Here is a 13,725-nt window from a genome sequence, read left to right as displayed (position 1 = left end):
CTCCAAATCTGTCTTCTCTAACGAGAGCTGGACTAAGGACGGGGCAATCCACTGAAAAAGGGACAGACAGGCCCTCCCTCTTCTACCCTACCAATGTTCTAATATATTTTGTGTACAAAATAGAACTACTCTAGAGAGCCATGTACATGATAAGATTTATCTTTTATTAGCGATCTTATATTACATAGTCCCAAAAAGATATAAAATCTTCCAAGTGAAAATATCAAAACCTGTTGATTCCAAGGTAAGCAACATAAAATGAAAGCAAAGATTTTCTTCCAGACAAAAGAGTGTGAAGCCTGGCTGGGCAGCCGGCGGGCGGGTGTCGCCCCAGAGCCCGAGGCTGCCCATCTGGTCCCCAGGCAGGGGTAAGCCCCAGAGCCCCGAGGCTGCCCATCTGGTCCCCCGGGGGGCGGGCGTCGCCCCAGAGCCCGAGGCTGCCCATCTGGTCCCCAGGCAGGGCGCGTACAGGAACAGGTCCATGTCCCCTAGCTCTCTTTCTCCCCCTGCTCGTCACTAAAATCAATAAATAATTTTTTTTAAAAAATGTGAAAACATTTCAGCACAGGTTCAACAAAGACATGGGACGGTAATTACAATGTTTTACAACACACTTTACATCATTTTATTTTAGTATTTGTAGAAAACAAGGATGCTGAGTTCTCAAACACTACAGTTATAACTCTACATGAAAAATTTTAAAAAAAGGACAAAGTAATGAACTATTTGGTCAACTGAACATCTGTGCTAATAAATGTAATAAAACAATAAAACCTAGCACACAAATAAGCCACTGACATCACAACTGAAGTGCACGGGTTTTAGTGTGTGCCGGAGATAGTGAATGATGTAGTCAGTTTTTTTTTTACCACAACCCAAAGCAAGAGCATCCTCTCTTCATTTCCCTGATAATTTATTCTAAAGATAAAAAGCAGAAACTTGCTTATTAAAGAGAATTCCTGCTTTACTTGTAAGCAGTTGGTGGCAACACACACTGAGTAAGACCCGAATAAGACAAGGGACATATCAATCTGAAACAACCAGAAGTGGCAAAACCACTGTTATTGCATCAAGACTTTTTATCTCAACTGATCAGAATTTTTAAAATGATGAACCACAGTGAACTCCCATAGGAAGGTTTTACATTGAAGATGTGATGAAAACACTGATCTTAATCCTGGAATTTAATTCTGGTAATCCTAAAATCTGTCAACATCCACAAAAGGGAAGTGTTTATTTCTTTTTTTAGTTGTTTATCCCCCCAAAATGAGGAAGGGAACTTACAGTACATGTTTATTGCATGAAATCACTCCCTTGTAATATCTTGATCAACACTAGTATTGTTTCCTTAATTATTAAAGGAGAGAAAAGTTTATGAATTTAACATAAATTAATATTAGGAGCTGCATCTTGATTAAAAATCCAGATATTAATCAGACTACATGGTGAAATAGAAATTAGGTTTTAATTTATCTAAAAAGATGTTGGAATAACAGGAGGTAAATGGAAGTTTAAAGTCAGATAATTATTAGTTAATACAAAGAGAACTTTCAAAAGTGTACATACTCAAACAATCCTTTCTACATTAAAACTGAATATTCTAACTGTTGCTAATGTTGCATTTATTTTAATGTCAAGTTAATAAGAATCCCAAATAAATTTTATCCAAAGTACTGTAATAGCACATGGGCTTAGAATTTCACTTCAAGATTAGTACACACATACAAAAATTTGGAATTCATTAAACAAATATATTCTTTAATATGATAAATCACGATGAGCTACCTAAAATTGAGTTTCAAAACGGTCTGTTTTAAAGCATCCTCTCTTCAACATGGTTAACTCCTCTGAAATGGAAACGGTGTGGATTTTGCACTTTACAGAATCTTTGCTTCAAGTTGCAGTCTCCTTGGCAGCAGCATATTTTAAGTAACAATATTTTTTCCCTTGTTTTGTTTTCTGAGATCTCAGTACATTCAAATAGTCAAAATGTTTAGAGTAATATCACTACAAATTTAATGAAACAGATCAGAATGTGGCCAGCATTGTCAGGCAAAAAATTCACAATTGATGTGTCACAGAAAGTACCTCTACTCTCTCCCTGCCCAACCTCCCCCAAATGGTAATATGGACACTAAAGATTTAACACGACTCATAAAAAAATAAGGCACATTTATTTTGATATGGTATTTTTAAAATAGAAAACCCCTTCTCAGAATATCTGTATTCAAATGAGCTGTGTAAAAAGACACCTTGTGGTACCTAAAATAGGTTGTGGTACCTATGGACTTGCTTCTATTTTAGTGACAATGGAATAAATTGCACCTATCCCACATTGTCAAGTAATGAAAATATGCCTCTTTTTCTATTACTGAATGATTCAAAATCTGCTATTTCTGGAAATACTTTACAAAGGGTAGGAAGGGAAGGGTCAAGTGGTACATTAGAAAAAGGTATGAAAATCAACTATATATATTTCATAAGGGTTGATGGATTGCACTTTTCCACGTATTCAACACATAATTATTTCCTAACATGTATGATTGATTGCAACCATTTTGGCCATTAGCTATTACCCACCAGCTTCTAATTCCATTTTGGTAAAAATGGGTATTTTTGTAAAATTAACGAAGGATCAGCAACACAAAAACTCTTAACAATCTCTTCACAACCCCAAACACAGATAAAATTAGTTAGCATTTAACCTGAGATACAATCTGTTGAGAGGTTATCTTTAGACATTTCTTTGTTGCATCAATTCATACTGATAGTGGTAGTTGATGGAAAGAACTTCAAAAAAAAGAAAAACCAAAAAAACATCAAACAGGTTTATAGCATGGCTTTTTTTTTTCTTATTGTACTGGTTCAAAAAAAAAGTCACAGATTTCATGTTCTCACAGTAGCCAGAAGCTAAAATAATGTGCTTCCTTATTGCACGTTAAACCAAGAAGTATATAAAAGCCAATGCTTCCAAATCCAAATCCAAATCCGAAAGCCAGGTTCACCTCAACTGGATTCGAAATGTGCTAATTTCCATGGGACTCAAGTTGATCTCACTTATATTTCTGGCGTCTGCAGGTGAATGCAGCAAGGACAGTGACGAAGGGATGAGACTTGCAACAGTAAACTTGTTCAAAAGTTTCTGTACCGATATCTAAAAAGTGATAAAAATTTGCATATTTAAATCAACCTTGATGAAAGATTAATAACATAGCTCTATATTCATATATTTTACAGTGAAAAATAGTATGAGATTGAGTAAAACACTATGCTTGAAGTTTCTTTTAAGTAAAATAATCAGGAGGGGAGGGAGACGGAACCCATCTGTGCAGCGTGGACACACCGACCACCCTGACTGGAGACAATGGAGAATGGTAATGGAGAGGCACCTGTACGGCTTTCCTTTCTGTTCTGCTTGCAAACCTATCATGTGCAGAGACCATTTCCCAATAAAAAATAGAGACATCTATGGGCCAAGATGCTCTAAAAACACCCCCATCCTCTTTCAGTCAACATTTACCCCAACACACGTGGTTGTCCACATTTTCAGTTTCAACAGAGCTGAGACAGGACACAGGCTGCCGCAAGGAAGGCCCATCTTGTTGGTGAGTCCCGTTTGTAGGCTGGGCAGGTTGAGTATGTGTCTCTGGATTGATTTAGCCCCTTGAGACTCAAAGCCTAACATTCGAATACAAAAGCCCACAACCAAGTACACTCAGACTGACAATAAGGTAGGCAGAAGTACAGATGTGCTAAAAAAATGAAAATGAAAATATCAGTGCTTTCTTAGCACCAACTCTACAAAGGGTGATTAAAAGAAATGGAGAAGTTTCGCTATGTAAACTTAGGCCTTCTACAGTATTTTCTCTTCTTTTCAGATCCTATGTGAGCTCTAATTTCTAGGGTTAAAACTGAATGCGTTGAGTCAGGTGTAGTGTATGCACGAGGGTTTGGAGAAGAGCTGGTCAGCCGAGCTGCCCAGGGAGGCAGACCTGCCTGCGCACTGGAACCAGCCGACTGTTCTGACTGACAGCCTGCTCAGAGACTGACACAGGAGACTGGGGGTTGCTTTCTTTCAGGGAGAAGCTTGATGGGACTGTCATGAAGACCAACTTCAAGAGAAGTAAGAAATGGGCAGTCAGCAAGTAGTGGTCAGCCTGAGAACCTGCTTGGCCCACACAGTGTGGACTCACATACCAATGTGGTTTCATCAGAAGACCCAGACCTGTCTGCTTCCATGGAGAACGGCTGATAGAAGCGAACTGCAGTTGCCTTGCAGGTGGTGGTATCCCCCCACCATCTCAATGCTCCTTGGTGCTTCCCTACTGCTACCTCAGTTAGTATCAAACTTGTCTTGGCCATCACAGGACTTGGGTTACATGAACTAGTTCATACATGAGTATATCCAGAAAGGAGAAAATTGGGGGCAGGGGTAGGGAGATACTTTGTAGATTGGAAATGGAAAGCCTAAGAGTCAGTGAGAGCACTGTCTTCAAACATACACATATTGACAAGGAGAGGAGACTGAAGGTTGAGAAAGTGTTTCCTTAAGATGCGGAGATGAGCTAATGTGCAGCTGAGGGGAACAAATCAATGAAGAGGCAATGAAACACTATCTTATAGTCAGGATCGTTTGCAGACAGCAGGGATTTCAAAGCACACTAACAACAAAAAGCACTCACGAAGCTCACCTTTCCCTGGGTAGTGGAACACAGCAGCCCCGTGCCTCGGCTGGGGAAGCGGCAATCAAACCCCTTCCTGTGGAGGATCAAGGCCGCCTCATTGGGATGCTTGCCATCCACCTGCAAACGAGCAGAATGCCAACACACCACAGTGACATTAAAACAAATACTATCACGACTGCACGCTTCACTGTCTTGATGTCAGCATTCTCAAACCACAAAGGCTCACTTTACTTAGCCGTGATGCCAGCATTTCCCCTCCAGTTCCATGTTCACTATGCTTGTCCACCTCCCCCAAGGAGTCAGGTGTTATACTATGTTTAAGTTTCTTATGAAGTCATCTCATGCCTTGATTTTCCTACAGTCCTTGAGGACTTGGGTTTCCTTTTGTCCACATATTACATAATTTTATCAAGTTTCTTCAAAGAAAGCATTTCATTTTTATTTATTTTTAATGCATATATCAGTTTAAATGAAGTTCTTGATCATCTTCACTAGGAGATAGATTTTTTTTTCTTCTTTTTTATCAAGTGAGAGGCAGGAAGGCAAAAAGGCAGAGAGACAGATTCCCACATGTCCCTGACTGGGATCCACTCGGCAAGTCCCTTACAGAGCAATACTCTGCCCATATGAGGCTGTGCTCCACTGCTTAGCAACCGAGCTATTTCAGCACCTGAGGTGAGGCCATGGAGCCATCCTCAGCACCCGGAGTCAACTTGCTTTAACAATTCGAGCCATGGCTGCTGGAGAGGAAGAGTAAAAGAGAAAAGGGGGAAGGGGAGGGGTGGAGAAGCAGATGGTTGCTTCTCCTTTGTGCCCTACTAAGAATCAAACCCAAGATTCCACACGCCAGGCTGACGGGCTACCACTGAGCCAACCGGCAAGGGTTAGATAAGATTTTTTAATGTGCATCTGAATTTAGTCCTTATCTGGTCACTGAATGATGACGTAGCATCCATCTTAAAACTGAAATGTGCTTCTTCTTCATTGGATACTGATTTTTGCTAGTTACATAACATTTTTCATCTTTAATGTATTATTTCATTATTTTTATATAAGAGACATTTGAATTAGTTATGCTTATAACTTGTCAGGCCAATCACATTTATTAGCTTGATGTATGATTTACATTCCTATTACAGAAGCTATTCTTCCTGTGCAGGCAAAAAGAAAAATACAAAACATGATAAGTCAGCTATAGGGTTTATACAGGCATACCTTGTGTCACTGCACTTTGCTTTACTGTGCTTCACAGATACTGTTTTTTACAAATTCACGGTTTTTGGCTACCTGAGTCGAGCAAGTCTATTGATACCGTTTTCCCAACAGCCTTTCCTCACTTCATGTGTCTGTGTCACATGTTGGTTAGTCCTCACAGTATTTCACACTTTTTCATGATTATATTTGCTGTGATGATCTGTGATCAGTGATCTTTGACGTTACTAGGGCAAGCCCCTCCGCTGGCAGAAAGATTATGACTTGCTTAAGGCTCAGTTATTGGTTAGCATTTTTCAGTGACAAAGTATTTTTTTAATTAAACTTTGTACATTCTTTTAGACATAAGTGATTGTGCATTTAACAGACTACAGTATAATAAATGCATTATTTTTGTATGCACTGGGAAACAAAATATTCATGTGACTCACTTTATTGTGACATTCACTTTATTGCAGTGGTCTGAACCTGCAATATCTGCGAAGTATGCCAGTATACACCTTCTTGCAGTAAAATTTCTTGCATCCTCTTTAAGTAATTATGCCATAAGCGGTTCAGGTCTTTGAATATTTTAGATTACAATTATCTTAATAAATTTTATGTTTCCTACTGTGGGAATGTGTTTTATGATAATAGGCAAAATGAATTAAAAATCCTTGAAAATAATGAAAAAATATGCAGTTATTCAAGGAGAGTCGTGTGCTGCCCAGCACTGACACAGGGATGAAAATGATCCCTTTTTCTCTTCTGTGGCCACAGATATGAATATGCCAAGTTCTTGATCATCCTCACTAGGGAGTAAGATTTTTTAATGTGCTATAGCGACATCTTTCCTGACTAGCTGCCAGCATTCCCACCACTGATTTGATGTTAATGTGCCTGAACAATTTAAAGCTGTTCTTACCTCACATTCTTGGCTGGAATAACCTGTTTTATGATATTCCACACTGGTATTTTGCAGTGTATTGCTAAGATTTTGTTTGAAGGGAGAGAAAAAAGCCATTTAAGAAATTCTGAGTCATCACAGGACCACAAGATACATACAGCAAGTTTAAATCATAGGATAAAGATTCCTAATAGAATGTCTATACAATTCACACAGTCTCAAACTAGCATGAAAACAGCACATATGAAAATACTTAATTTATAACAAACTAAGAGCACCAGAAGAATAACAAAGAGAACTGTTTGACATGTGAATTGTGAAGCCCTGGCATAGTCATTTCATTTTCCTGAGCACCAGTTTCCTCATTTCCAGTGCACGTCTCCCTTCTTCGTGGAGTCACACTGCACACTCCAGGAGAGGAAACAGATTTTAAAAGACCCGCTCTTACATTCATTAATGTGTAAGTAATATATGCACTTCAGAAAAGAAGGAGGAAGGTGGGGGGAAGAAAACTCAAATTTTGAAACTGTACCACGCATTGTACTAGGTTAGCTACACACTAAGTGTCTTCATAAAATAGTTCAGATCACAGTCGCAGCTGAACCCCTTCAGGAAGGCTTGGCTATTCCAGAGTCACACAGGAAAAATCCATTACAGAACTGAGTTTAGGGGATAAAACATGAAGCTTCTGGACTGCACAGGACCTATGAGGCTTCTCCTGCAGCTGGGTGAGTGTCAGGGAAGGGAATCTGCTTGCAGAATGAAGACGTCAGGCTCAGAGAAAGCTGAATCAGATGCAAGGGTTGGTTCCACCACAAACTAGTTTTGTGACTCTGTGTATAGCATTTAACCTCTGAAAATTCCAGGAGCTAGGCTGGACTTGTGAACAGTACTTTGAGGATTGAGGCCCAACCACAGTGACAACAGCAGTACAGGCAATACCTAGGTTATGAACGAGACAGGTTCTGTAGGACTGTTCTTAAGTTGAATTTCTATATAAGTTGAAACAGGTACATTTCCTATTAAATGCAACTTAAGACAAATGTTTGTCTTAACATAGTATTTATTTTTGCCTTTCTATGCATATAAATACTTAAACATTTTCAGACCTATAGAACCTATCTTGTTCGTAAACCGGGGGGACTGCCTTTAACTGCAGCTAAAACTAATTGAGCACTTACTATGAGCAAGACTGCAGAATGCTTTCCATGGATTAACTTGTTTCATCTTACACAACCTTTAAAGTAGTTGAGGTGGTATACAACAGTTTGCACTACCATATTTATATGTGCAGGAACATTCCTTTCACAAAGCATTCTCCCTCATACTTAACAATTCTCCCTAATGACTCTAAGCCCTTCCTGATCTTTTCCCAGGTATTGGTGAGTGTCCCATTATTACTTAGTAGACATCAGAAAAACGGCAGTGTATTCTCCAACATTTCCCACATTATCACTCCCCTTCTGTCCCCATGCAAGAAGCTATAAGGTTCTGGGTAGAGGATGGAGTCAGAGACGCAGAGCTGTGCTTCCCAGCACTGCCATTTACTGGCTACGTGGCTTCGAAAAGTTACCTGCCATCTCTAGGTCAGTTAGTTTCCTCTTCTACACGATGAGGTGCAGCATTGCCTGCCTTCATAGTGTGTTGTGAGAGCTCAGTAGTGCTCATGGAAAGTGTTTAGCATAGTGCTGACATAGAGACAATGTTAGGTATTTCGTTTTGAAAAATCTGAGGAATTATACTATATAAGGAATACAATTCAAATAGCATCAAGCTTTACTTAGCAATAAACTTCAACTTTCTCTAATTTATAAAAAATGTACTGGCATTTTTTACTTCATTATTAGTAACAATTATAACTGCTCGTGCAACTATTGCGATTGAGAACCTTCATCTGTCAACACATAGTGCTTCCTACATGCCTGCTGCTGGTCTAAATGCTGCACAAACATCAACTCAATCCTCAGAATGTCTCTAAGGTGGGATCTATTATCACTGCCATGTTATGAATGAGAAAATTGGGACTCAGAGAATCGAGAGACTTGCTCTATGTCACTTAGACAACAAGTAGGGGGAGGGTGCACTCAAACCCAGGCAGTCTGACACCTAAGTCTGTGCTTCGAACAGCTTCATTCTTCTGCTCGGCTCTCGGTATGGACTGGTGCTCACAGACGCCAGCTAGGAGGGGATCAGGGAAGGCCACTGTGGCATACCCTAACAAAAGGCTGTAAACTAAAGGAGATCAGCCTCTGAGGCAAGGCTGCTAAAGGGAGTTAATCAATGAATCCAGCAAAGCTAAAATTATGATTTATCAATGTATACATCAACTCAGAAAGCAAACTTCAGAAATTGTCATTTCTAACCATCTACAACTGACTCATCATCGAGTCATCCTGATTTAAGCAGAATTTAAAGCCACTGTGAAAATTACACGCGTATGACAGGCTTTCCTAAGATTATAAGCAAATATTCCTCTACTGAGGTGGATGCGAGCTCAAAATGTGAGTTGTATCACTACTGTCTCACACCAAAGGAAACTCAGTTTGCTTATTAGTAATGTGAGATTCACAAATCAGAAAACTCCTAGAAGCTAGAGTAAACATTATATGTGCACACATTATTTTCTGAGGATGAGAAGGGCTATATGTTTGATCAATTCTCCAGGAGAAATGTGACCCCCCTCTCCTCACAGGATGTGTAAGGTGTATATAGATTAAGACATGCCTAAACATCTGGTGAGAAAATTTCTCCAACCCGCTCAGATGCTTTGAAAATGCCTAACAACACTCATATTTCAGTGCATTCCAAGAGCTGAAAGGTTAGAAAATGGCACACTGTTATAAGTCCTGAGACAGGAAATAACGAGTAGAAATTCATTTTCCAAGGCACTCATTAAAATGTCCAATAACGGTTATCCTGTTTTGATCAACAACATAACGTGACAGAAAGGAGAAGGTGAATGGTAGTTCTTAGATATGTACAACAAAGAGAATTTCCCCGCACAATTTTCACCTTTCTAGAAGCTAGAGAGATCAATAAAGCACCAATCAATTCTTAGAAGAAAGGCAAAATAAAGCAAAAACTTTACACTGCCTCTTATAAGAGGTATAAATAAGTCAGGAGAGAAAATCTTATTCAATAAGTGGTGCTGATGTTGAAATGATTGGTTAACTATTTCCAAGAAACTGTTAAGCACAAATCAAAAGAAATTCCACAGAGAATAAAGAGTTAAACACACACACACACACACACACACACACACACACACACACACACACAGAGATAAATTATAAAGGCAGATACAGATATAAATGTATATGTATATAAAAATATAGCTAACATAAAAGCAGTGGAAATAATCCACAAACACAATAGTTAAACCACATGTCACTGCCCGGAGCAGTCTGGCTCCGTGAAGCCCGGCTGAACAGCTCAGCCCAGCTCTTTCTCGTCCCAGAATGTCAGCATTCCGGCTGAACCTGTAATTCTAGTCTGCAGGTTCCTCCTGACCCCTCCTTCCATGGGATTCTTCCAGCATCTTCCTCCCTTAACTGTTACCCTCTCCTGATGACACGACTTTCCTGTTTTAGTGCACTTGCATGGGGCTCCTGGTCCCCAGTTTTCAAACTTTTACTGAGACTTCTTTTTACTATTTCAAGCTCCTCACAGTACAAATAAAGGGGGTGATAAAGAGAAGAGAGCTGGAGGTTGGGCCTACAGGACGAGAAGACCACCAGTAAAATTTCCAGACAGTGGCTGGAATGTGCTGGGGCTCACGGCATGTTGTGAGGCAGGATTTCAGGAGATGACCTGCCCTTCTTCATTTGACTACAAATATGACATATAATTAATTTTTTCCAAAACCATATATAAATTAGTAAAGATAGTCTGATATAAACATATAAACTCATTACCAATATAAAATAATTCCTAAAAATCAAGACTTTAAGGAAGAGATTTAGTAACTCTTAAAAATTCAAATATTTCCGCCTGACCAGGCGGTGGCACAGTGGATAGAGCGTGGGACTGGGATGAGGAAGACCCAGGTTCGAGACCCTGAGGTCGCCAGCTTGAGCATGGGCTCATCTGGCTTAAGCAAAAAGCTCACCAGCTTGGACCTAAGCTCGCTGGCTTGAGCAAGGGGTTACTCGGTCTGCTGTAGCCCCACGGTCAAGGCACATATGAGAAAGCAATCAATGAACAACTAAGGTGTCGCAACGAAAAACTGATGATTGATGCTTCTCATCTCTCTGTTCGTTCCTGTCTGTCTGTCCCTATCTATTGCTCTCTCTCTCTCTGACTCTCTCTCTGTCTCTGAAAAAAAAAAAAAGAAGAAAAAAAAAATTTCCTACTGAGTCAGCAACATGCAGCATTCAGATTCAGAGGACCAGGGGGGTGGGTCCTGAGGGTAGTTTTCTTTTAATCATTTAATCTCTCTAGCCTTAGTTTCCCAAGGCTCTCTCCATCTCAGACCCACCCACACAATCAGAATCTCAAAGAGATGGGGAAATTTGTAGAAGTCTCTTTTTCTAAAATTTTCCTAGTGTGATCTGAGGACTGGTCGTTGGAACTGAACCACCTCAATGGGTCAGCACATCTCCAGCTCCCCCCACGTCTCTGACTGCTGCTTGAGCTTGTAACTCCTTTCTCCATGATGAGTAAGGGAGATCAGCTGAGGTGTGGAACTGAGGAACCTTTACACAGTGGCCAAGGGGAAGCGGAAGCAAGTACGTCCTCCTCATGTTGCTCAGGAGGTCAGGCAGGAAGAGAGATGTGCCCTTATCAATCCAGGGTGGTCCTCAGAGGGATTTATCATGGAAATACTATGAGGTGGTGGTAAAGAAAATGCTTACTCATTTATAAGTCATGTGGGCCTCTGGTCTTGCTTGGAACTCAACCTGTAGGTTGACATTATAGTTGATCCTTGAACAAGTTGGGGTCTGAACTGCGTGGGTCCACTTAAACACAGATTTTTTCAATGGACCCATTCCGTCCAATTGACTCGCACAGTTCATAGATGCATTGTTCGAGGATCAACTGGTAGCTGGGAGTCCACGTATGTGGAGGATCAACTTAGGTTATACATGGATTTTAGACTGCATGGGTGGTTGGCGCCTCTTATCCCTGGATTGTTAAAGGGTCAACTGTATTTATATTTCAATGGGAAAACTGCACTGCAATCTCCACATGAACAACTCATTATTATATGTTTGGAGCTGACAGTACACAAAAACAGAAACTCAATCGAAAATGTATAAAGGTCAAGCTTCTGAGTTTATTGAGTCATTTGTGCTTCTCTTTTAGTGTAACCATGGAATTACCCTTGACATATTTAAGTACCAAACTTCCATCAATGATTATGTTCCAGTATCAAAAGTTAAAGGACAAAACAATTCTTTAAGGAAGTGATTCTGAATGGACCAATCAATCCCCTTGGATTACTAGAGAGCTAAAATAACCATGAAAATGTGGGCTAAGAGTTGAAGATTAATATAAAAACTGGCAACAATATGGTAATGCAAAACAGCCCCAAATATTTAGCTCTGATCATGTGCCAGCATAGTAGTTACCATTAGGCATTAACATTTTGGTCTTTATTTTTCTGGTCAAATATCTACATTGTTAAATTGCTGTTTATTCACTCTGCTAAAACCCTCGTTTGCACCTGGGTTGGTATACTCTGTAGGCATCATCAGGATAACACCACAGGTTTACAAAGCACTTGTGCTTTTTTTTTTTTTTTTACAGAGACAGAGAGAGGGTCAGAGAGGGATAGACAGGGACAGACAGACAGGAATGGAGAGATGAGAAGCATCAATCATTAGTTTTTCGTTGCGTGTTGCAACACCTTAGTTGTTCATTGACTGCTTTCTCATATGTGCCTTGACCGTGGGCCTTCAGCAGACTGAGTAATCCCTTGCTTGAGCTTAACGACCTTGGGCTCAAGCCGGTGAGCTTTTGCTCAAACCAGATGAGCCCGCCCTCAAGCTGGCGACCTCGGGGTCTCGAACCTGGGTCTTCCGCATCCCAGTCTGACGCTCTATCCACTGCACCACCACCGCTCTATCCACTGCACCAACATCAGGCGCACTTGTGTTTTCAAAGTGCTTTCACAGCATTATTTCATTTGTTTCTCACAACAGAACTGAAGCAGGCCTATGTGATACCAGCTCCAGTTTATAAATGGTAGCTGAGTCAGCAGTCAACCAGCCAGCAGGTAGTCAAGGTGGCACACCTGTCCTAAGGAGAGAAGAGCAATGGGAAGCCAGGTGGCCAGTGAGCGGAGGCCAGACTAGAGTAGAGGGCCAACTGCCCCAGGGTCGCACATGTCTGGTAGGCAATGGGAAGTGATCAGACTCGTACCACAGGAAGGCAGCCAACAACAGGAAGGAGTAGAGGAGCGGGTGATCATTAGAAGAAGTGATCTGGGAAACAACCACCAGCCTTGGACTCTAGAGGGAAATTCCTGCACTCAGGTCAGGTGGCATTGCTCCAAAAAAACCATCACTTCCAATTTTTTGGAAGGAGTCATCTCATAGTAAGAAAAAATAGCCACTATGTGCCCCAGAAATCCTCAAGTCCTTCAGGTTGTTAATGTACCTCACCATCTGTGCAAGGAGGTGGCAGCTGGGGGCCTGCACTCAATCCCTTCATTCCCTTTAGCTCATAAATTACTGACAGGTCACTGCAGGGAGGCTATCCGTCTCTGGTGTGTTATTTCCATGAGTCGAAAAGTACACCCACAAAGACGACTGCAGAACCGAGAAAGAATACTCACAAAATGGACTCATTCAGCACTCTGTCCCAGAGCCCTGCACTGTGCAGGCTTTGTTCCAGGCAGGAGGATACAGTGCAGAATCAGGGAGCAGCCGCGCACTGGCAGCTTCCATTCTGACCTCCTCTTCCGCTCAGGACTTCATACTTGCTCTTGACTCTACCTGG

General features: G+C 40.8%; 1 protein-coding gene across 1 annotated transcript in view; it reads right to left on the bottom strand.

Annotated features, from left to right (window-relative positions):
- Positions 1–1,446: 1,446 nt before the first annotated feature.
- Positions 1,447–13,725, bottom strand: part of MAN2A1 (mannosidase alpha class 2A member 1) — a 186,804-nt gene continuing 174,525 nt past the window's right edge. Inside the window, exons 21-22 of the mRNA XM_066381983.1 lie at positions 4,692–4,802; positions 1,447–3,154 (exon numbers count right to left, since the gene is read on the bottom strand). Of these exons, the coding sequence (XP_066238080.1) occupies positions 3,002–3,154; positions 4,692–4,802 (264 nt within the window). The 3' untranslated portion in view covers positions 1,447–3,001. The remainder of the gene's footprint in view (positions 3,155–4,691; positions 4,803–13,725) is intronic.

Source organism: Saccopteryx leptura, chromosome 4 (genome assembly GCF_036850995.1).
Source record: "Saccopteryx leptura isolate mSacLep1 chromosome 4, mSacLep1_pri_phased_curated, whole genome shotgun sequence".
In the NCBI taxonomy this organism is placed as follows: domain Eukaryota; kingdom Metazoa; phylum Chordata; class Mammalia; order Chiroptera; family Emballonuridae; genus Saccopteryx; species Saccopteryx leptura.
This window is presented reverse-complemented; position numbering and strand designations above follow the sequence as displayed.